Source organism: Capra hircus, chromosome 11 (genome assembly GCF_001704415.2).
Source record: "Capra hircus breed San Clemente chromosome 11, ASM170441v1, whole genome shotgun sequence".
NCBI lineage: Eukaryota > Metazoa > Chordata > Mammalia > Artiodactyla > Bovidae > Capra > Capra hircus.
The window spans coordinates 28,499,064-28,522,731 of record NC_030818.1 but is presented as its reverse complement, the minus strand read 5'-3'; the positions used below and the strand labels follow the sequence as shown (position 1 = coordinate 28,522,731).

The 23,668-nt window shown below is 48.5% G+C and overlaps 1 protein-coding gene across 1 annotated transcript; it reads right to left on the bottom strand.

Annotated features, from left to right (window-relative positions):
* Window positions 1,417-5,907, bottom strand: TMEM247 (transmembrane protein 247). Its single transcript, XM_018054711.1, has 3 exons — window positions 5,744-5,907; window positions 4,490-4,843; window positions 1,417-1,722 (listed from the first exon to the last, which is right to left on the bottom strand). The coding sequence occupies exons 1-3, from the start codon at window positions 5,858-5,860 to the stop codon at window positions 1,417-1,419; spliced, it is 777 nt and encodes a 258-aa protein (XP_017910200.1). The 5' UTR covers window positions 5,861-5,907.

Below are 23,668 nucleotides of genomic sequence, written 5' to 3'. Positions count from 1 at the left end.
CCTCCTTCTACTTTTCCACAAGGGCAGCATTGCTGACCTGTTGTGGTTCTAATCAGACATCAGTGCCTCCTCCCCAAGGCCGCTCGAAGTATGCCCTGATTTTGCCCCCGCCTCACCCAGGCCTGCACTGCCCAATGATTAGGATACCCGATAGGCCCATCCTGGGCTCCCTGGAGCTTCAGCATCTCTGTTCTTGAATTGCATGTTGCTGAGGGCAGGCTCATACCGTTCATACTGTGAAGAAAGCTGAGCACCGAAGAATTGATGCTTTTGAACTGTGGTGTTGGAGAAGACTCTTGAGAGTCCCTTGGACTGCAAGGAGATCCAACCAGTCCATCCTAAAGGAGATCAGTCCTGGGTGTTCATTGGAAGGACTGATGCTGAAGCTGAAACTCCAATACTTTGGCCACCTCATGTGAAGAGTTGACTCATTGGAAAAGACTGATGCTGGGAGGGATTGGGGCAGGAGGAGAAGGGGATGACAGAGGATAAAATGGCTGGATGGCATCACCAACTCGATGGCCATGAGTCTGAGTGAACTTTGGGAGTTGGTGATGGACAGGGGAGCCTGGCGTGCTGCGATTCATGGGGTCGCAGAGTCAGACACGACTGAGTGACTGAACTGAACTGAACTGAGGGTAGGTTCTGAGCCTGTGTGATGGACTGTGTGCAGTCCTGCTCAGGCCAGGGTTAAATGGACCGTTGCCAATGGCATCTTGACATGTCTGCAGAGTTGTGGCTCTTGTGTTCGTTTCCTGTGTTAGTTTTGCTGCTGTCATAAATTATTACAAGTGTAGTGGCTTAAAGCAACTCATTTATTCTCTTACAGTTCTGGAGGTCAGAAATTTAAAATGGCTTTGGCAGGGCTGCATCCTTTCTGGTGACTCTGGGGAAAAGCCCATGCTCCTGCCTTTTCTGACTTCTACAGGCTGCCTGCATTTCTTGGCTCGTGGTCCCACATCACTCCCCGCTCTGCTCCCACGGCCTCACGGTCTCTGCCTCTCACCCTCCTGCGTCCCTCTTATAAGAACCCTTTTGGTTACACTGTGCTTATCTGGATAATCCAGGATCACTTCTTCACTTCAAGGCCTTAATTTAATCCCAAAGTCTTTTTTTTTTTAATCACATAAGGTAACATATGGGAACTGGGATGTGGATCTCTTTGGGGGCCCTACCTCCAAGCCTTTCTCAGCTCCCCACACCTCAGATAAGATCTGTCTAAATGAGCAGATTCTGTGGATCCCAAGTCAGCCCAGTCACAGTATAATTTCTGTGGTTCTGGAAAGGCTTTCTAAACCCCTTCTCCATACAGATGCCTCCTTAACCCACTACCTTCTGAAATCCTCCTCTTGGGAAACAAAGCGTCTTCACCCGCAGTGAGAACTCAGGCTTAGTACAAGGCCTAAACACGTTTCTTCACACTAAGGTGTAAATGTTTGACAGCAAACCTTTCCTACCAGCAAGTTCTGACTGGGGGAGGGGGGCACTGGTGAGGCAAGGAGGTGCCCAGTGATGGAGAGAGAGCGAAGGCACTTGGAAGTATGACCATAAAGTTTTAATCAAACAGAGCAAAATGGCCGCAATGCAGAACAGGTAGTGCTTGGAGAAGAGAAAGAAGATCATCTCCTTGGTGACATAGATTATGTGTATGAAGATGAAGCAGTACAGGAACATGGCGAACTGGTTCTGGGGGAGCAGGAGGTCCTGGAGGCCTCCCGAGAACTGTGGGGAAAGAAGAGAGTGGAAAAGACCAGCCGGGGCCTGGGCACCAGGCAGACCTGGGCTTCCTTCCTGCTCTTGTCCCTTCCCGAATGTGACCTTAGGCAGGCTGTCTTCCTCACCCAAGGTGAGGGTAATTGTGCCCACCTCACAAGGTGGTGAGGAGGAAGAGTGAGACAAGAGTGAAAAACTCCAGGCAAGGCTACTGGCACAGAGGGGACTCATCAGCTTTCACTTCTTGAGCCTGGCCTTAGCCCTCCCGAGTCAGGCCGCCGCCCTTCTTGCTCTGTACGCTCCATGCAGCCTGTGGGTCCCACAACGTGGCCAGTCTCTCTCCTACTCAGAGATCCCCAGATCTGGACACTGGGTCTTGGGCTAGTTCCCTGGATGGTCTCCCCTGACGCCCCACCCTTTTTGCTGGATGGTGGCCCAATGAGAGGGCATCCCTTGGGCACCAATGACTGTATCTGATTTTCTGGGTGCCAGCGCGTGTCACATCGGGACAGGCTGTGGTCCTTCAGCCCAGGGTGTGTCTCTCCTGTGGACAGGCAGTAGACAGGGGATGGGGCCTCCCTAAACCCTCAGGGTCTTGGGTGTGGGGGAGGGTCAGTTTGAGCTGCCTGGCTGATTCTGCCCGTGTGTTGCTCTTTTCCAGGATCTGTATGATTAAGGTCAAACAGATCCCCATTTAAACTGTAGAAAACAATAGCACAGAAGTGGAGTAAAAGCTGATGTAACTGTTACGATCTGTAGTTAAGAAGGCACCGCACCTATGGCTCATTCTTTAAAATATCTTTTCAACTCATGCCACATTTTTTGTAAGCAGGGTTGGTGATGCTCTAATTCACTAGAAACATATTCAGAGGTATTTTCCAATACAATAACAACTGTCTACCTACTCACCTACCCACCCAGAAAAAGAGAGATGGGAATTTAAAAATAAACTCAACTCTCCAAGGAAGTAAAACGCTTTTGTAAAATATTGTTAAAGGTGGGGTTTTGGACACAATCCTGTTGAAACAACTCCATAAAATGTGAAGGCAATTAAATAAAACTGAGCAGGGCAGAAAATAACTCCAGTAAAGCTGCTTCTAAAAGGAATGGCAAGGAAGGCAGAAGACCAGAGGAAGAAACCCGGTATTCTGGGCTAGGAGTGGAGGGCTGGACAGATACTGTGTTTCTCTGCAGACCCGGTGCGGCTCTGTGTCCATGGACTCTGCCACTGTTGGTGGTCTGCATGCTAATGACTGACATTAGTGATTTTGATAACAAACTGCATTTGTGAAACCTTTCAGACTTTTCAAAACACTTCCAATGGTCTCTTTTTTTAATTGGAAGACAGAGAGCAGATAGGATTATAAAGATCTCCATCTCCTCCAGCAAGGGGAAAGATTTTCAGACTAACAAGCAAGTATTTCATGAGCAGGAAAAACAAAAGATAATTGTTAAGAAGCCAGTGTGTGTTCATTGAGAGCAAATCATGCAAAGCCAACCTAATTTTCTTTAAAAAGAACATGGACTAGTCAGTTGGGGAAATGCTATCATGTAATATCTTTATTCTGGGAAACCATTTGACTGTGTGTATCAGCACAGTTTTCTGGACAAGGTAGAGAAATGTGAGCTGGAGAAAATGTAACTCAAGGGTGCTGATTAATGGAACATTGCTAACCTGTAGGGAGCTCTTTTAGTGGTATTTACTTTAGGTCATATCCTCCTCAACAATTATAGCAATGACTTGGATAAAGCCAGAAGGCACGTTTCTCAGAACTGACGATGATTCAGAACTCAGAACTGGGAAGCATAGCTAATACATTACATCCCAATAATATTAAAAAGTGATGAACGTAGGTTGTTGCATTTGGGTCAAGAAGTGAATTGCATGAGTACATAAAAATGAACTCAATGTGCCAGGCTTATTTCAGAGTGCCTCACATGTATTCTTGCATTTAATCCTCCCCACAACCCTATGAGGTAGGTATTGCCTTATAGATGAGCAGACCAAGGTTCAAAGAGGATCAGTAATTTGCCCAGTGTCATGCAATTCATATGTTTCAGAGCCAGGATTTTAACCTAGAACTGTCTGATTTTAAAGCTCAGACAGTGCTGCTTTAAACAACAACATCTTTCATTATTTAGTGCTTATGATGGTCCAGCCACAGTTTTAGCCACATCCCATTTAATCACACACAGGCTTTCTTATCCCCATTTAGCTTAGGGGAGAGTGGCCCATTTCTTGCCAAAAGATATCTAAGTTTTAACTGACATCAAGACAGTGTGATCCAATAGAAAAAATGCAGCCCTGATCAGGGGAGGTGTGTGTCTGTATGTGGTGGGGCGGGGGATGGTTTTATCAAAATCCACCAGCCAGGCTGCAGTGGCGGGGGTCGGGGCTGGGGGTGGGGGAGCATTGGAGGGGACCTAGTGGGGGGCGTGGAGGGTGGGGGGTGGTGGGGGTGTCTGCAGTCTAGGCTCAGGCATCCTGTTTTAAGAGATGCCGAGAAGAGAGGAGAGAGGTGGGAATCCAGCCAGAGAAGAAATGTTGAGTTTTCCCTGAGGAGGAAAACCGTGGACAAGGTAGTTCTGGGGCCAACCTTCCTTGAAGAGTTGGGTCTGAGTTTAATGAACACGGCAGCTCTAAAGCTGTGAGCGGAGGTAGGGTGGGACGCAGCCATCAAATGGATAAAGTAGGCTTCCTGCGCAGGTCAGCGACGGGCTCCCCTCGCCGCTAGTGTCCCGCACGCTTGGCCTCCGGGTGGGGCCTGTCACCTACCAGGCGGGGCGTCGCCTGCTGCTGCAGCTGCTCCATCACCTGCTCGTGCTGCCGCTGGCGCTCGTTCTCCTCGTGCAGGTACTTGAGCCGCGTGAGCTCAAACTCCATGCGCACCTTCTCCAGCTCCATCTCGGCGCTGCGCTCGCTCGCTGGGCTCCCCGGCGCCGCCGTGGCTGGCACCGAGGGCAGCTCCGCGGGTTCGGGTCCATCGCCCGCCTGTCCTTTAGTGGCAGCGGGGCCGGCCTTAGAGGACAGTGACTTCGGTGGCCCCGGGCAGCCTCTGTCCTCACAAGTTTCCATCTCCTCCAGGTAGTCGTAGGAGGAGTCTGGCTTCAGGGTGTCTGCTTCCTGGGGCTGGGGAGACGGAAAAAAGGGGATGGGAGGAGTCAGTATGGGGCGACCCCGCCTCCCAACCTACTGTGCACCCGCAGCCCCAGGCACAGTGCCCTGGGGATGCTTCAAAGTGCGTTGTTAACTGTAAGCATCTAAACTGAATTCTTAGGAGAAACTTACACAGAGTTATCAGGACCTTGAGAGTTGAGGAGAGGGCAAACTGACAGAGGAATGGCGCCCTAAATTTGCAAGTGGGTGTGGTGGGGGAATTGAGTAGAAGTCTGTCTTCTGGTGATCTTCAAATCTCTGCTTGCAGGTGACTCACTCCATCCCCACAACTAGTTTGAGATCAGTTAGATACCCAGTCGTCTAGAGGGTACAGAGGGAGGAAGAAACCTAGGCTTTGCATTGAGTACCTCTGTATAGGAGGCCCCGATCCCCATCTGTAGGAGGAAGAAAGCCACTCTCACCCCTCACCCATGGAGAGGTAGATGTGTGTGTGTGTGTGAAAGTCGAGTCTGACTCTTTGGGACCCCATGGACTATAGAGTCCATGGAATTCTCCAGGCCAGAATACTGGAGTGGGTAGCCTTTCCCTTCTCCAGGGGATCTTCCCAACCCAGGGATCGAATCCAGGTCTCCCGCATTGGGGCCGGACTCTTTACCAGATGAGCCACCTGGGAAGTGAAGAGGTAGGTGGGGGAGATCAAAGCCAACTTCACGTGACTTCACAATGTTGTGAAGGCTGCCTGGTCCCTGGGTGCAGCCAGGTGCCAGTGCGGGGACAGGGTGCATGTCACCCCCCTCCTAGCAGCTCTCTGGAATCTTCTAGCTCTCAGCCCCTAACCTGTGGTGTCCCCACTGTGCTCTTCCTCCTCTCACTGGGACGGGCTGGGGCAGTGGGAAGAGGCATCCTCCTTACCAATGCCGTCCTTGGCTTTCCTTCAGACATGGGGTCATCAGGCGCCATCTTGGGGAAGGTTGGGCAACTTTCTCCTGCCCCTCGGCCTTCCATCATTTCCCTATCCTCCGCTGCCATCCAGAAAACCACAGCACTGCCAGTTGGGGCCAAAGGACATTTTTTGAGGCATTAACATTTGGCCTCACAAGATTCCACAGCCTGGCCGCCATCACAATCGCCTGTCCTCATAATAACCCACATTCCACCAGTCGCTAGGGCCCCTGTGGCAGAGATAACTTTGAGGTGCCTTTTATGAAGAACTACAGGGTGGGCCTTCAGCACCCCTAGGGACCACTTTAAAAACTAGAATTCCCCCACTTGAAATCCAGAATTCCATCATTTGAAGTCTCTTCTCTTGAAGTTCCTCTTTTAAATGCAGGCTGTATTGAGAGGAGTCATAATTAGCTCCACAAACCTTGTTATAGGCCTGATTTTGTCCTCTCACCCCCGCCCCCCACACTCATATGTCGAAGTCCTAGCCCCTAGTACCTTAGAATGTGACTTCATGAAGAGATAAGGGTCTTTACAGAGGTGACTATGTTAAAATGAGGTCATTAGGGTGGGTCCTTATCCAGTATGACTGATGTCTTATCCAGTATGACTGAGGAAACGTAAACACAGATGTGCACCTGAGGAGATGGTGTGAAGATGAGGGAGAAGATGGTCGTCTAAAGACCAAAGAGAGAGCTCTCATATTAGAGCTCTCCAGAGAACCAACAGGGGCCCCCCTTATATGTTCAAATAGAACTTATTAAGAAGGGGAGCAGGTGATTATGGAAGCTGAGAAGTGGCACAGTCTGCTGTCAGAAAGTGGGAGACTCCTGAAAGCTGATGTATAACTTCCAGCCTGAGTCTGAAGGCCTAATAACCAGGAATGCTGCTGATATAAGTCCTGGTCCAAGACTGATATCTCAGGCCGAGAGAATCAGTTCAGCTTTCCTCTGCCTTTTTTCTCCATTCAGGCCTTCAAAGGATGAGATGATGCCCATCCACACTGAAACATGCTAGTCTACTCTATCCAGTCTACCAGTTCAAATACTGATCTCTTCCAGAAGCATCCTCACAGACATACTCAGAAATAATGTCTAACCAGATATTGGGCATCCCAGGGCCTGCTGCTACTGCTGCTGCTAAGTTGCTTCAGTCGTGTCTGACTCTGTGCGACCCCATAGACGGCAGCCCACCAGGCTCCACCGTCCCTGGGATTCTGCAGGCCAGAACACTGGAGTGGGTTGCCATTTCCTTCTCCAATGCATGAAAGTGAAAAGTGAAAGTGAAAGTGAAGTCGTGTCCGACTCTTAGCGACCCCATGGACTGCAGCCCACCATGGGATTTTCCAGGCAAGAGTACTGGAGTGGGGTGCCATTGCCTTCTTCGCAGGGCCTAGTCAAGGTGATACAGAAAATTAGCCATCAAAAGCCTGGGACAGATCCTTCCCTCACAACCTTTAGCTGAAACCAACTGTGCTGACACCTTGACCTTGGACATCTAGCTTCCAGAACTGTGAGAAGATAAACCACTGTCATTTAAGCCACCCAGTCTAAGGTGCTTTGCTATGGCAGTCCTAGCAAACTGATACAGCCTCGATTATTCCTCGAACACATTGAGTGGGAACAGTAAAGAGATTGGGTGCTGGGGAATATTTGTTGTCTTCAGTTTTATGGAAATGACAAAAAAACATTGTTGGTAGTTGGAGGCAGGGTTGCGTATGGAGAGAGAAAGGGCTGCATTTGAATTCTAGCTTTGCTACTGGTGTCTAGCTGGATGTCCAAGGGAAAGTTATTTTACATTTCTGGGATTCCGCGTGCTTATTTGTGGAGGGATAAGGATTTGCCCACTCCCCTGCCCTGTGGCTTTCCCAGTGACTCAGCGGGCAGAGAACCTGCCTACATGCAGGAGACACAGGAGACGTGGGTTCGATTCCTGGGTCAGGAAGATCCCCTGGAGGAGGAAATGGCAACCCACTCCAGTACTCTTGCCTGAAAAATCCCATGGAGAGAGGAGCCTGGTAGGCTTCAGTCCATGGGGTCGCAAGAGTCAGACACGGACACCACTGAGTGCCCAAGCGCTATGCTGCGCTGTAGCACTGATGTGAAACTAAGCTACTGTCTTTGCCCAGTACCTCCTATACAGGGGCTATGAAAATGATAACCACACCATCTCCATTACAAGATGGTTTGTCACTGGAGAGAAGAAAGTGTTCAACTTCTACCTTCTTGAAAGGTGGTTTTCGGCCATGCCAGGCAGCTTGAGGTATCTTAGTTCCCCAACCAGGGATTGAACCCAGGCCACAACAATGAAAGCTCAAAATACTAACCTCTAGGCCACCAGGGAACTCCCCGTTGCAAATCTTTATCTGAACCGTGGTCTTTCCTTATGATGGTGACCATGGGAACTATCTCACAGTTATTGTGTTAGATGTTGACCCTGCGTCAAGCACTAGCAGTAGGATTGCCAGATAAATCTATTTAAGGGTGTCCAGCTAAATCTGAATTTTAGATGAATAATTTTTAGTATAAATAGGTTCTGAAGTTTGCATGGGACATGTTTATATTAAAGAATTCTTTGTCGTTTATCTGAAATTCAAATTTATTGTAACTGGGGATCCTGTGTTTTCATTTGCTAAATCTTATGGTCTTAACTAGGAAAGACCTGCCCAGAGAAACAATTATATATGACTAATGAGCTGCTATTAAAAATCACCAGGCACTCAAGTGTATAAGTGGTAAGTGTAGTTGTATCAATTGTATATCAAACAACCATAAAATCTCAGTGATGTAACAACAATAAACATTTATTTAACTCAGACATCTGAGAGTTGACTGATCTAGGCTAGGCTCCTCTGGGGGCTTGGTCAAGGCAGCTTCTTCCTCTTCTTGGGGCTGGTGGGCTGGCCTTGACATGCTCTTTTCATGGCAATGGGAGAAGTACAAGAGGTCTTTGAATTGGCATACCATCACTTCTATCTTATGCTATTGGCTTTGGCTTTGACCAAACTCAAAGTCGAATGATGGGGAAATGTACTCCATCCTTTTAGTGGGAAGAACTGTGAAGACATAGTGTACAAAGTGTCGATATGAGGCAGTAACAAGAGTTGGGGCCCATAAAAAAATCTCCTGTTGTAGTCAAGAAGGTTGGTGCTGCTCTGATTGGAGCAGCTGGGGGAAGGTTTGGTGGAAGAGTTGACATGAAAGGCAGGTAGGATTTGGGCAAGAGGATCAGCATGAGCAAAGTCTTGGCTGATAATTATTATCCATTTGTCTTTTCATTTCTGCTCTCTGCCCTTCTCCATCCTGCCCTTTCCCTAGGAGGTTGTCCTCCAAGAAACTGCATGAATTCATTAAGCAAAGCAGTATATTCCAAGCAAGCAAGATGTACTCTCATTTCCCCTGTCCCAAGGTAAGAACTGCACATACCTGTCCTTAGGGGACTTTATAGGAAGCTGAGGAGATAGCTGCCATGAGCTTTGGGTTGGTTTGGCACTTCTTCACCACGAAAAGAATCTCCCCTCCTCCACTGAGCCGAGGGAAGGGAGGCTATAGTAAAGCCTCTTGAGGGAACAAGGAGATAGGATCGCATGGGAGCCCCCCGGGACTATGCTGCCTTCAGCAGCCAGCACTGGTGTGCCTTCATGTGCTTTGTCATCCTTGCTTGGCTGGCTCTGATGTTTCTGCTTCTCTGTGTCCTCTCACTTTAATCAACATCCTTTCTCACTTTTCCCCTTATCTCATAGCTTTAATGTATGTAAGGTTTCTGCTTCCTCTCAATTTCAGCATATTGTAACTTGAGCTTCTCATAACCCTTCACAGCCCTGACTGCCTGGCCTCTCTCTATGCAGTCAGTGTTGTGTTTGTCTTAACTGTCCTAGTCATCATGATTTCCTAGTTGACTTTCCCAAAAGCAGGAATCAGAATGACCTGCTTCATCTCTATGTGGGCAGAGCTTCTCATTCTAGCTGCTGGGCAGCCGTAGGTTGGAAAGATGTCCAGCCCAGCTGGGCGGGCAGTGGAAAAGTGGAGGGATGGGGAGGCAGGGCCATACAGAACAGTGGCCAGGAGCCTTGGGTGGCTCCTAAGCAGCAGCTGAGGGTGGGTGGGGGGTCAGTTTCCCTTAGAAGGTCCATTGGGTGCAGCAGGCACCATGTTGAAAGTTGATGGACAGATTCATATAGTAAAGTGTCAATTGTTTTGGCAAATTAACCCAATGAGAGATGTGTATGTATATTAGTATGGCACTCACAGACTTCTATGCCCATTATCTCATTTGATTTTCAGAATGCCTGATGAGGCCATTTAAAGCAGGTGTAATTATTGCTTCCTGACGAGCAAGGAACCTGAGTCACACAGAAAGATGAAGTGATCAGTGTCTGAGTGCAGAGGACATTAGTGGTTGAGCTACGACGGGAATGCGGGCTTCCCGTCTCCTTCCCTGATGTGTTTATACTAGACCATAGGATGGTCTTTCAGGCTCCAACTCTAAGAGGTAAGATGATTTTCTACTTCAAATAAAAGAAAGACGGGTGTACACGGATGTGTATTACAACATTGCTTATAATAGCAAAAGACTGGAAAAAAGTTAAATTTCCACTAGAAGCAATCTGGTTAGTGCTGTATCCATACCAGGAATACCATGCAGATTTTTAAAAGAATAAGACTAAAGAAAAAAATAACAAATAAGGTAGATGCATTAGCACAATTATGGAATGCTCTCTAAGATATATTACTCAGTGGAAAAGCAAAAGCAATGCTTTTCCTGTATATTAAAAATAGGAAAACATATTATACTGGTATATGCCTAGACTATGCCTGTAAAGCCATAAAAGAAACTGGTTCCTGATGGCTGTGCCTGAGGTGGGAGGATGGAGGGATTGAGAATTTGGGATAGGACAGAGATATTCCTAACTGTATAGCATTTTGTATTCGTAAGCTTTTTTTTTTAAAAAAAGCAATGTGCATATAACATGTTTTCAGTTAAAATTTTTGGAGGGAGGGGGGTTCAGGATGGGGAACAATGTATACCTGTGGCAGATTCATATTGATGTATGGCAAAACCAATACAATATTGTAAAGTAATTAACCTCCAATTAAAATAAATAAATTTATATTAAAAAAAATAAAAAGTGTCTGGAAGAGAGAGGTTTGCTCAATACGGGTGAAAGGAAGTTTAGGCTGTGTAATCTGTTCTAGTTGAAGACAGGTAGGCATCTTTAAGTCACTGGGTCATGCCCATCCTACATGCCATCCCCCCCTCTGTGCCCCCTCTCCCATCTGGGGTTGCCTTCACTTCCACTGGCCACAGATGTTCAACTGCCAACATGTCCTCTTCCCTTTCTGGCTGCCTCAGCTGCAGACTGCTGGGATTCTGAGACATTTCAGCTCGGGTGTGCTACATTTAGAGGACTGTATGAGTTTGAGTAAGCTACAGGAGTTGATGATGGACAGGGAAGCCTGGCATGCTGCAGTCCATGGGGTCGCAAAGAGTCGGACACGACTGAGCAGCTGAACTGACCTGAATAGTAACACCAACAATAGTTTACAATGATCAGGCGCTAACCAGCCACCAGGTACTGGGAACTTTTCATGGATCATTTTGTGTAATTTTTCAGAGAAATCCTATGAGTTAGGTGCTATGATTATCTCTGTCTTCATAGAAGTAGTAACTGAGTTTCAGAAAGGCTTAGTCGCCTGCAGGTAGGATCAGGTGAGGCCTGGACTTAAGCACCAGAGTCCCTGTATTAAAACCCTTCCTGGTGGAAATAAAGAGCAGTTTCTATTTTCCTGACTGAACCCTGGCTGATATACAGTGAGTATGCAAGGGGAAGAGGAGACCTAAATGCTCAGAGGATTTGCTGGGTGCGTCTGACGTAAGGACACATGCCCCCAGGGTGTGTGCCAGGATGTACATGAAGGCATGTGTATGGCTTGCTCTCTGCATGTCCCCTTGCCCACCAGTCCCCGCTTTCCCTGCACCCTCCTTACCTGACTATCCAAACCTCCTAATCATGGAACTTCACTGCTAACTGCCTACGTGTTTGCCCCTTGCCCAAGCTAGTGACTGTTCTACTCCTTAGTCCAGAACAGGTCCACCCGCTAGTTTATTACAGGGAAATGTCCACCCTCGTGATGCTTGTTAATGAAAGGGGCTGTGAGGGCTGTACCCCAGCAGCTGATTTCCCTGGTAACTGATGAACCAACCTGACATCAATTCCACCTATAAATGGTAGCCTCCCTCACTTCAGGTGTGTAAGATCCCCTACCCAACAAACCATTGATATTAACAGCTCTGTCTCTGTTTCCAGGCTCTTTCTTTGGCCTGCAGACTGGGCCATAACAAGACTTGCAGGCCTGAGGAGTGTAGCCCCACAGCATCCATATGAGCATTTTATTAGTCAGGGCCTCATCAGAAGACAGAAGCCACACAGAAATTCTAACAGGGAAGGCAGAATGTAAAGAATTATTAACTAGTGACAGGAAATTGGCTACTCAGGAGTAAAGACAACTCTAAATAATACAGGAATGAATTTGGGAGCGGTGCCTCTCAGAGGCTAAGATTCAGATCTTGCTGGAGAGGATGCGGCTGGAGTCATACAGCCTTGTTCACTGAGGTCAAGGTCAAGCTGGAAACTGACCATGGGGTGCCAACAAATCTCACCTGGAAGGTGCCTAGAAGCTGGTGTTAAACGTTCCAGGAAGTCACTGGAGAACCTTAGCTAGGAAACCTGTTGGGACAAGCTTCTCCTAAGATGCCCGAGACTCTCTGGAGATGAGTACCACACCCAGCACTGAGAGAGGAAGAAGAAAGCAGAGAGCACCAGAGCCAGGAGAGGAGCCCTTTCTTCCTCTAATGTCTCTTCAGTTCAGTTCAGTTCAGTCACTCAGTTGTGTCCGACTCTTTGCGATCCCATGGACTGAAGCACAACTCCCTATCTATCACCAACTCCCAGAGTTTACCCAAACCCATGTCCATTGAGTCAGTGATGCCATCCAACCATCTCATCTTCTGTCCTCCCTTTTTCCTCCTGCCTTCAATCTTTCCCAGCATCAGTTCAGTTCAGTTCAGTTCAGTTGCTCAGTCATGTCCGACTCTTTGCGACCCTATGAATGGCAGCATGCCAGGCTTCCCTGTCTGTCACCAACTCCCGGAGTTGACTCAGACTCACGTCCATTGAGTCAGTGATGCCATCCAGCCATCTCATCCTCTGTTGTCCCCTTCTCCTCCTGCCCGCAATCCCTCCCAGCATCAGAGTCTTTTCCAATGAGTCAACTCTTCCCATGAGGTGGCCAAAGTACTGGAGTTTCAGCTTCAGGATCATTCCCTCCAAAGAAATCCCAGGGCTGATCTCCTTCAGAATGGACTGGTTGGATCTCCTTGCAGTCCAAGGCACTCTCTAGAGTCTTCTCCAATGCCACAGTTCAAAAGCATCAATTCTTTGGCACTCAGCTTTCTTCACAGTCCAACTCTCACATCCATACGACCACAGGAAAAACCATAGCCTTGACTAGATGGACCTTTGTTAGCAAAGTAATGTCTCTGCTTTTTAATAGGCTGTCTCGGTTGATCATAACTTTCCTTCCAAGGCACAAGTGTCTTTTAATTTCATGGCTGCAATCATCATCTGCAGTGATTTTGGAGCCCCCCCCCAAATAAAGTCTGTCACTGTTTCCACTGTTTCTCCATCTATTTGCCATGAAGTGATGGGGCCAGATGCCATGATCTTAGTTTTCTGAATGTTGAGCTTTAAGCCAACTTTTTCACTCTCTTCTTTCACTTTCATCAAGAAGCTCTTTAGTTCTTCACTTTCTGCCATAAGGGTGGTATCATCTGCATATCTGAGGTTATTGATATTTCTCCCAGCAATCTTGATTCCAGCTTGTGCTTCATCCAGCCCAGCGTTTCTCATGATGTACTCTGCAGATAAGTTAAATAAGCAGGGTTTCAAGATACAGCCTTGACGTACTCCTTTTCCTATTTGGAGCAAGTCTGTTGTTCCATGTCCAGTTCTAACTGTTGCTTCCTGACCTGCATACAGGTTTCTCAAGAGGCAGGTCAGGTGGTCTGGCATTCCCATCTCCTTCAGAATTTTCCAGTTTATTGCGATCCACACAATCAAAGGCTTTGGCATAGTCAATAAAGCAGAAATAGATGTTTTTTTCTGGAACTCTCTTGCTTTTTCGATGATCCAGCAGATGTTGGCAATTTGATCTCTGGTTCCTCTGCCTGTTCTAAAATCAGCTTGAACACCTGGAAGTTTACGGTTCACGTACTGCTGAAGCCTGGTTTGGAGAATTTTGAGCATTACTTTACTAGCGTGTGAGATGAGTGCAATTGTGTGGTAGTTTGAGCATTCTTTGGCATTGCTTTTCTTAGGGACTGGAATGAAAAGTGACTTTTCCAGTCCTGTGACTACTCCTGAGTTTTCCAAATTTGCTGGCATATTGAGTGCAGCACTTTCACAGCATCATCTTTCAGAATTTGAAATAGCCCAACTGGAATTCCATCACCTCCACTAGCTTTGTTTGTAGTGATGCTTCCTAAGGCCCACTTGACTTCACATTCCAGGATGTCTGGCTCTAGGTGAGTAATCACACCATGGTGATTATCTGGGTCGTGAAGATCTTTTTTGTACAGTTCTGTGTATTCTTGCCACCTCTTCTTAATATCTTCTGCTTCTGTTAGGTCCCTACCATCTGTCCTTTATTGTGCCCATCTTTGCATGAAATGTTCCCTTGGTATCTCTAATTTTCTTGAAAAGATCTCTCAACTTTCCCATCCCATTGTTTTCCTCTATTTTTTTGCACTGATTACTGAGGGAGGCTTTCTTATCTCTCCTTGCTATTCTTTGGAACTCTGCATTCATATGGGTATATCTTTCCTTTTCTCCTTTGCTTTTTGCTTCTCTTCTATTCACAGCTGTTTGTAAGGCTTCCTCACACAGCCATTTTGCTTTTTTGCATTTCTTTTTCTTGGAGATTGTCTTGATCCCTGTTTCCTGTACAGTGTCATGAATCTCCATCCATAGTTCATCAGGCACTCTGTCTATCAGACATAGTCCCTTAAATCGATTTCTCACTTCCACTGTATAATTGTAAGGGATTTGATATAGGGACTTCCCTGGTGGCTCAGATGGTAAAAGCGTCTGCCTACAATGCGGGAGACCCAGGTTCGATCCCTGGGTTGAGAAGATCCTATGGTGAAGGAAATGGCAGCCCACTCCAGTATTCTTGCCTGGAAAATCCCATGGACAGAGGAGCATAGTAGGCTACAGTCCATGGGGTCGCTAAGAGTTGGACATGACTGAGCGACTTCACTTAGTTCATGATCTAAGCCACAGTCAGCTCCCGGTCTTGTTTTTGCTGACTGTATAGAGCTTCTCCATCTTTGGCTGGAAAGAATATAATCCATCTGATTTTGGTGTTGACCATCTGGTGATGTCCATGTGTAGAGTCTTCTCTTGTGTTGTTGGAAGAGGGTGTTTGCTATGACCAGTGCATTCTCTTGGCAAAACTCAATTAACCTTTGCCTTGCTTCATTCTGTAATCCAAGGCCAAATTTGCCTGTTACTCCAGGTGTTTCTTGACTTCCTACTTCTGCATTCCAGTCCCCTATAATGAAAAGGACATCTTTTTTGGGTGTGAGTTCTAAAAGGTCTTGTAGGTCTTCATAGAACCGTTCAACTTCAGCTTCTTCAGTATTACTGGTCGGGGCATAAACTTGGATTACCATGGTATTGAATGGTTTGCCTTGGAAACGAACAGAGATCATTCTGTCGTTTTTGAGATTGCATCCAAGTACTGCATTTCAGACTCTTTTGTTGACTATGATGGCTACTCCATTTCTTCTAAGGGATTCTTGGGCACAGTAGTAAATATAATGGTCATCTGAGTTAAATTCACTCTTTCCAGTCCATTTTAGTTCGCTGATTCCTAAAATGTCTACATTCTTGCAGTCTCCTGTTTGATCGCTTCCAATTTGCCTTGATTCATGGACCTAACATTCCAGTGCCAACAGAAAATTGGATTAAAAATTTACTGAGCATGGCCCCGCCCATCAGAGTAAGACCCAGTTTCCCCCTCAGTCAGTCTCTCCCATCAGGAAGCTTCGGTATGCCTCTTATCCTTCTCCATCAGAGGGCAGACAGACTGAAAACCACAATCACAGAAAACAAGCCAATCTGATCACATGGACTACAGCCTTGCCTAACTCAAGGAAACTGAGCCATGCCGTGTAGGGCCACCCAAGACGGACAGGTCATGGTGGAGAGTTCTGACAAAATGTGGTCCACTGGAGAAGGGAATGGCCAACCACTTCAGTTTTCTTGCCTTGAGAACCCCATGAACAGTACAATGTCTCTTTAGCGCCCTCTGCTGACAAAGCTTAATATCAGGAGCTGGCAAGAGAGATGCTTACAGGGCTTTGCTTCAGGATCAGGAGCTGGGCAATGAAGGGTGGATTTACAGTTGACAGGCAATAAACTGATAACTGACATAGCATGTAGGTGCTAGGAATTCAGTTTGCTGTCAACACAGCTGCCTCAGTACCCCAGGGGATGGTGCTGCCTTTTGAGAAGTTCACTCAGAACGATACTTCACAAGCCCCTTCCAGGTTCATGACCCTGTGCTGGATACCGAGGCTCATCATATGTACTTCTCACCTTCGTGGAGCATGTGATCTGATTGGAGAGGGACAATGCTTCTTGACATTCTCTAGGCACACTCAAGTTCACATGCCTTCCTGACTTTTTGCTGGCAGTTTTCTCAGCCTACAAAACCCTCTCTCCTTTATCTCTACCTAGGAAAGTCCCTCCAGACTTCAAGGCCTATCCCAGCTACTGCCGCCTGTGAGCCTGTGTTCTTTGTGCATCTCTAGCTGTCTTGCGTTAAGTGACCTGGTGCTTGTCTCATTTTCCCTCTAGAGCAGGATGAGGGCAGGACATGCTGTCTCACAGCAGAGGCAGTCAAGGGTCAGTGTAGCCGATGGCCCTGATCAAGCTGTAGCTCCCTTCTGGCTAGTGAGTGGGAGGTAGGTAGGCCAGAGTGGCAGAGGGTCAAGGAGCTACATTTTCTCCTTTTCATCCTTACAGCCTCCAAGCAGAACCAGAGGCCTTACTTCTGACCACTTTCCTTGTTTGATCTCTCTACTGTGGTATGAGTAAATTAGCAGCAGATGAATCCCCACAAAAGTGGATATAAATTAAACGCCTGGGAAGTACAGTGATGGGTGTGGGAACCTTGCTATCTAAAAGAATTATATGTATCATTTCACAAAGCTGCTTCCCTCCCAATCTCTAATTTCTATAAATCCAACGGCTTTACATACTGGGCTTACTGAAGCAAAGCCCACCAGTGGTGAAGCCTGAATACAGGTGCCCTTATGCTCTAACCAGGTGGAAGCTCCTGATGGGAGGCCTACTCCGATGAAGAGTTGGCATAAGGATGCAATTCTGGACTTGGATTGTTTAGAGCTGGAAACGGGGTGTGGAGACCCTCCAGCTTGGGCCTCAGGGGCTTTCAGCCCTGAGGCTGAAAATTCAACCAATTTCTGAATAACTCCTCTGGGGTGGCAGGAAGGGCCCAGTGGAGCACTGGAAAATGTTCTGACCCAGGGATTGAGGTCCTGGGGTCCTGGGTCGAGCTCTGCCATTGGCTAAGTCAAGACCCTGGCAAGTTATTGGAACCCTCCAAGAATGCAGTTTCTGCACATAAGCACTGGAGCCGTGAAACCTGCCCTGCTTCATATAGGCCTGTTATCCTTGTCCCCACATTACCACAGGTGAGCTAGGAGCTAGATGGTAAAGCTGCTATTACGCTTGCCCTGAGCTGGTATTCTAGAATGTCCTGAATGAGGTATGGAACGTCTCCCCTATGCTAATGCTGAAGTAATCCCCCCAAAAGCCTTGAATGTTTCATCAGACACTCCTTTTTCATTTCATGTAACTTAACATAAACTTATTCCCGTAAAGAACGTTCCATCCTTCCCTCAAAGCTACAAGAGGAAGGCGACCTTCATTCAGTGAAGCACCGTTGGCCGACATTGCCCCCTTGTGGTCCAGCTTGTCCTTATGGGGCCGCTTTCGGCCTAGGAGTTTTTCTGAAGGTTCTTGCTCCTGGTCATTTGCAGAATTCTCAGGTCACCCCAGAAAAGCTAAATCCACAAGCCCCCTGGGAGGCATTCCAGCTCGAAAGAACTCCTGATGGCAACCCGGATCTCCAGAACTGGCTGTGGAGTCTGTGTTCCAGGGGGGAGAGTAAGGTGTGCAGAACATGTCATGCTCAGAAATACTCATCAATTGATTATAAACAGAACCGTGGGAATGAGACCAGCAAAGGAAGGAGCCACTGAGGGGGTGGGTCTTTGTCCATGGGGACCTCTAGCAGGAAGGAGTCGGGAGCCATCCAGTAGGAGGAGGCATAGGAGAACTGTTATAGCAGCGTCTGGCTTTGTCCTGGGCCCTGGGGTACAAGCCCCAATCCTTGGGAGGGTGAAGGGCCACAGGGCTGCAGATCCCAAAGTGGAATGACAGGCAGAAAATTAAGATGCCAGGAGGGGTGAATGTGGCAGCGAATCAACTTCTGGGCTTGGAAAATAAGGTGACGGGGCAGGACCAAAGCACTCAGGTCTTGGACCTGGGGTAGCAGGTGGCTGGGTTTCCAGAGCTGGGGGCTAGGTTAGAGCAGGCCTGGACCTGAGTGTGACCTGTGCCTATAAATGCTATGTCATCTCACAGGGACTAGAGGCCTCTGGATAGACAGAAGTCTCCAGAGGGGAGTCAAACCTGTGGGAAAGGATTAGGGGCCTCTTGCTGTGAGTGAGGAGATGTAATCATTTTAGGCCAGTGTTTAGATTTTTATAGGGTTGCAGGTAAGCCGTGGGCTTGGCAAATTCTGAAGGAGTTTAGATTGTGTTTCTTCTCTGCTGGCCCTAGCAGGGCCCTAGCTCCCCTCTGACAGCTCAGGTCAGCTCCCCTCGGCCCCTGCACCTCCAGCTTGAATAGCTGCCCTGAGCCTCAGAGTAATTTCCCAGCCCAGAAAACAAAGGTGCCACCTGTCACTTGAGATGGGTCACATCTACTGACTCACACCTTGTGGTGGTGGCTGATGGAGGCTCAGAAGCATCTCCCAGGCATATCTGCACTCGAACTAATGTCAAGGCCTCCTCACGCCGATGGTGGAATTTTAGGTCCAGAAGCAGAATAATGGAAGACATGGCTGGGAGTTTGGGGAAGGCCCCTGAAAATTCCGCGCTGTGCCACAAGATGACAAAAACCCCATCAGCTTAAAATCCCAGCATTCACAGTGGGAGCCTCCCTAAAAACCCACACGTGGGCCATGGCTATGGCGTCTCTGCTGGTGAGCAGCCGCTTGCATTGCTGGCAGGATCAAAAATGGTTCGCTCTGACAGGGACTGCCTAGCACCTGTGTCTCACCTGTGGTTTACAGACGTTTGTGATGTAATTTTTGCTTTCACGTGTCATCTTTGAGCAGCATTTCCTGGAAAGCCAAGACTAAGGGATGCATGTGAAGAGCAAGTTCCCAGGATCAGATGGGATCTGGGAAGCACTGCAAACCTTCTCCCCCTCCCCTTCCAGAAACTCCCAGTTCACATCAGCATAATAAAGGTCTAGCCATGAAGGAACCTGTTTAGCCTGCAAATTTATTTGCTCTGGACTCACTCTGCCTTGTGTGCTCCGTGTTTCCTGCTCTTAGAACTGCCTGCAAAACTCAAGGGACCCCACCTTAGAGATGCTGGCTCATTATTAGAGGGTGGGCTGGAATGAGCTTCGACCTGCAGAAGCTGCCTGAAAGTCTCTGACTCCGGTGTACCTGAGTTCCCAGCAGCTTCCAGGGGTTTCCATAGCAGTGTCAAACTACTTCCATTATCTATCTTGGCTACTACCTTGGGTCATCCCCCAGGGGGTTTGCCAGATTTAGCCACTAAAAATACAGGAGGACCAGCTGGGACTGATGGCAAAGCTCCAATACTTTGGCCACCTGATGCGAAGAGCCGACTCACTGGAAAATACCCCGATGCTGGGAAAGACTGAGGGCAGGAGAAAGCGGTGGCAGAGGATGAGATGGTTAAATAAAATCATTGACTCAGTGGACATGAGTTTGAGCAAACTCCAGGAGATAGTGGAGGACAGAGGAGCTGGGTGTGCTGCTGCAGCGCATGGGGTCACAAAGAGATGGACATATCTTAGCAACTGAACGACAACAAAGCTAAACAAGTAATCGTGTTTTAGCATAAGTATATCTCGTGAGGTGTGCCAGCCCTGTCTGGAAGATGCCTGAGAGGTGTGGGTGCCTCTGGGAACACGTGGACACAGCTCTGCAGAAGACCCAAACTGGGTCCTCAGTATCATGCCCCGAGGCCTCCACAGCCAGTCACTGACAGGCCTTGGGCTAGAGCTGCACAGGCATTGCCTCATTTAACTCCCCTCAGCACAGACTGTTATCATCACTCCTGTTTATGCGTGAAGAAACCGCAGCTCAGAGAAGTTAAGTGGTCTGTCCACGTCACACAGCTGTGATGCAGCCAAGTTGAGATCCAAACCCAGTTTCCTTTTACTCCAAAGTCTGTTGTTTTACTTCCTCTTGGCCACAGCATTTACTGTCTGTCCCACACCTGTGGGCTGAACCAGCGGCTCTGCAGCACCCCGGTCCCCCAAATCATCTTCAAAAAGATCCCATAACCTTTCACCTCTCCACCTTCTCTAGACTCTCCAAGGTTCCCACCCAAGTTCAACACCCTCCAAGTTTCCCAGTGACCAGTTGCTAACAATGTTCCCATCTGCTAACAATGTTGCTGGCCATGGAAAGGGGAGGAAGGGGGAGGAGTGGCCCTGACTCTATGAGACTAACTTGAGCCTTCCCTGCCCTCCCTTTTAGGCTGCTCAGTTCAGTTCAGTCGCTCAGTCCTGTCTGACTCTTTGCGACCCCATGAATTGCAGCACGCCAGGCCTCCCTGTCCATCACCAACTCCCAGAGTTCACTCAAACTCATGTCCATCGAGTCCGTGATGCCATCCAGCCATCTCATCCTCTGTCGTCCCCTTCTCCTCCTGCTCCCAATCCCTCCCAGCATCAGAGTCTTTTCCAATGAGTCAACTCTTCGCATGAGGTGGCCAAAGTACTGGAGTTTCAGCTTTAGCATCAGTCCTTCCAAAGAACACCCAGGGCTGATCTCCTTTAGAATGGACTGGCTGCTCACCACCAGTCAAATGTCACCTTTTCTGTTCCCCTTGGACAATTCCCCTTTCTGCCCCAGGCAGACTTCCTCCTTCCCAGGCCTGATGGCACGTGGGACACCCCCTCGTGGCACTGATCACATTGCAATGTTACCCTTGGCTCACAGGTTTCTGGACCTCTGGACTTTAGGTGTTTTTTTTTTTAAATTATTTTTTAAAAAGTTAATGTTATAGAGAAATTTTTGGTTTGTCCAAAGAGACTCCAGACTTTTTATTTTCTAAATTGAATTTTAAGGAGAAGTTTTAGGTTCCTATGAAAATACTCCAGGCTTTCTTTTAAAACAGGGACTGTGTGATTCATCTGCCCCCAGCACCTAGCTTGGCCTCTGGCTCATAGCCAGGGTTCAAATGCATGCTTGTTTGGTGATAAGTGAGGCAAGACACACTGGGAATGATTAAAAAAAAATAAAGAGACGTATCTTTACACGAATCTTTGCTGTTGAAAATGAAATCCGTGGCAGTTTTCTGGGAATTTAAGAGTAGTTCTTTTTCATGGGCCCTCCTTGGTTGGTTTTCAAGTTTGCCCTGGAAGCCTCTGCTAGGAGGCTGAAGCATCGACAGAGGCATCTTCTGTCCAAATAGCCTTTCGCTGGCAGCAGTTCTACCTTCGTCCAGAAGATGGCGGGCGAGGCCGGCAAGCGAGCTTCGCAAGGCAGCCAGGCGCCAGGCCTGGGCAGGTGACCCTTTTTGAACAAAAGCTGCGGGCACCTGAAGCCTATTTGCCAACCCCATAAATGCGCATGGGCGACAAGAACTTCGGGATAGGTTCTCAGGCTGATCCCCGTGAAAAGGAGCCTTCTTGAAAGGGTGTTTCAGGGGGAACATGGCAGCAAGTGGTTAAAGGGCAGGTCCTCTAAAACTCCCCTTTGAGTGGGGAAAACACTGTGGAACGTGAACTTCCTATAAAGCAGGCACAGCCCTCAAAGTCTCCGTGACTCAGGACAACGTGCTTTTTTGCCTCTTGAAGCTTACTTGCTTTGGAAACGGTTCCCGGCTCCCTCCGCAGCTGACTGGAAGCTTCTCTTAGGTCACAATCCTTCCTTCTCACAGGTCTGCACACTCCAAACAGCTAAGGGAAGAGCTTCTGACTTGAGCTAAGTGGGAAGTGGTAACAACTGAACGAAACGGCAAAATGGGGAATTTCCAGCACAATGGGAATTTGCCAAATAGCTCTTGCAGGGCTGATGAGGCCTACCCACATCTCCTCCTAGAGTCCGCAGGGCTTGCGGAGGAAAGGCCAGCCGCCCCATGAGCCTGCCAGAGGGGCACAGGTGAGACCGTGGGGGCACAGGTGAGACCGTGGGAGCCGTCTCTATCTTGCTAGGCCAGATATTAAGGCTGCGGCCACCCCCGCCCCCATTTTCCTTCTGACCTAAATCTTCCCTGAGGCTGAGCTGGGCTCCCGGCCAGGGTGTCAGCTGTGGACAAAAGCGCCCTGTTTGGAAGGCTTGGCTACTGTGTTTTCCTATAGAGCCCAGCAAACTGTGTCCAACTCCCCCAAGTCAATGTGATAACGCAAAAAGATGCAAAAATGGCAGTGGCCTCTGGGCTGCCTTCCAGGAAACCAGAAACACTGCCCCCTCGTGTTTTTACCACAAGGCAGTGGGCTTGTTTATAGGAAAAGGCCCCCTGCGCGGTCTCCACCTCTGGCTAATCACGTGGCGGGTGCTGTGCTGGGTGCTTCCGCAAGCTGAGCTTGCCCTATTTTTTTCTGGCTGACTGGGGGAGCCGACCATTACTCACTGCTTCTCCCCCACCCTCCACAACCATGGTCCGTCCTCCCCTCCCCCTACCTCCTCCTCCTCCTCCCAGCTCCTCTGCCTCTGGCTTTGCAGGGGTCCCAGCAGAGGGCTGGAGTGGGCTGGAGACCAGGCGAGCTGTGCTGCAACTGCCCACTGCTGTGTGGACTTGGGGAGATGGCTCCTTCAGCTCTTCGTGTGCAGGCTCTGCTCCTGCTAAACGGCGGTAATGACATATGCTCTAACTTGCCAGCTGTTTGCAGGCTGGTGCACAGGATAAACGGGGTGTGCAGTCAGGACCGGCACCGCTCTCTGTGGACCCGGAAGGTGGAAGGAGGAGGGAAGGTGGAAAGGGTGAGAGGGACTTAGTTCACATTATGGGGGAGGGAGTGCCAGGTTGGGGAAGTGGTGGGCACAATGGCACAATGACAGGAATCCATGGAACATTTCCTAGGAACAGAGGGGACGTCATTCTGGCTTAATCAAAAGCTCTGTGAATGTGTGTGTGTGTATACACACCCATGCAAGTGTGCTCATAACGGGGACACGATTCTGGAAATTTGGTTGGCAGCCCAGTTACGGGGGGCCTTGAGGTCGCAGCTCATCACCTTGGGCAACACTGCAAGTTGATGAGCAAGGATCACATGCAAAGGAGTGTGAGGAAGAGGATGTGGCCACTTGTGTGAGAGAGGGTTCGCGAGATCAACTGGAGGAACCCGTTTTGGAGACCCCTGTAAGTTCCAGGCCGGAGAGGATGGTGTGGGAGACCAGGATGACCCCAGGGGACATACATGAAAACCATAGTGTAGGAAGGGTCAACAGGACTTGACTGAGGTCAGGCCTCTGAGACGGGAGGCTGCTGGGACTGTGAAGAAACCAGCAAGGCTAGTGAAGAAAGCCTGGT

Bases quoted from the DNA above. Each gene is read 5' to 3' on its own strand.
- TMEM247 (XM_018054711.1), bottom strand. From the start codon at position 5,860: ATGGCAGCGGAGGATAGGGAAATGATGGAAGGCCGAGGGGCAGGAGAA. The intron at 4,844-5,743 runs GTAAGGAGGATG...CCGTCTCCCCAG, and splicing joins GAAAGCCAAGGACGGCATTG to CCCCAGGAAGCAGACACCCT. The intron at 1,723-4,489 runs GTAGGTGACAGG...CTTTCCCCACAG, and splicing joins AGCAGGCGACGCCCCGCCTG to TTCTCGGGAGGCCTCCAGGA.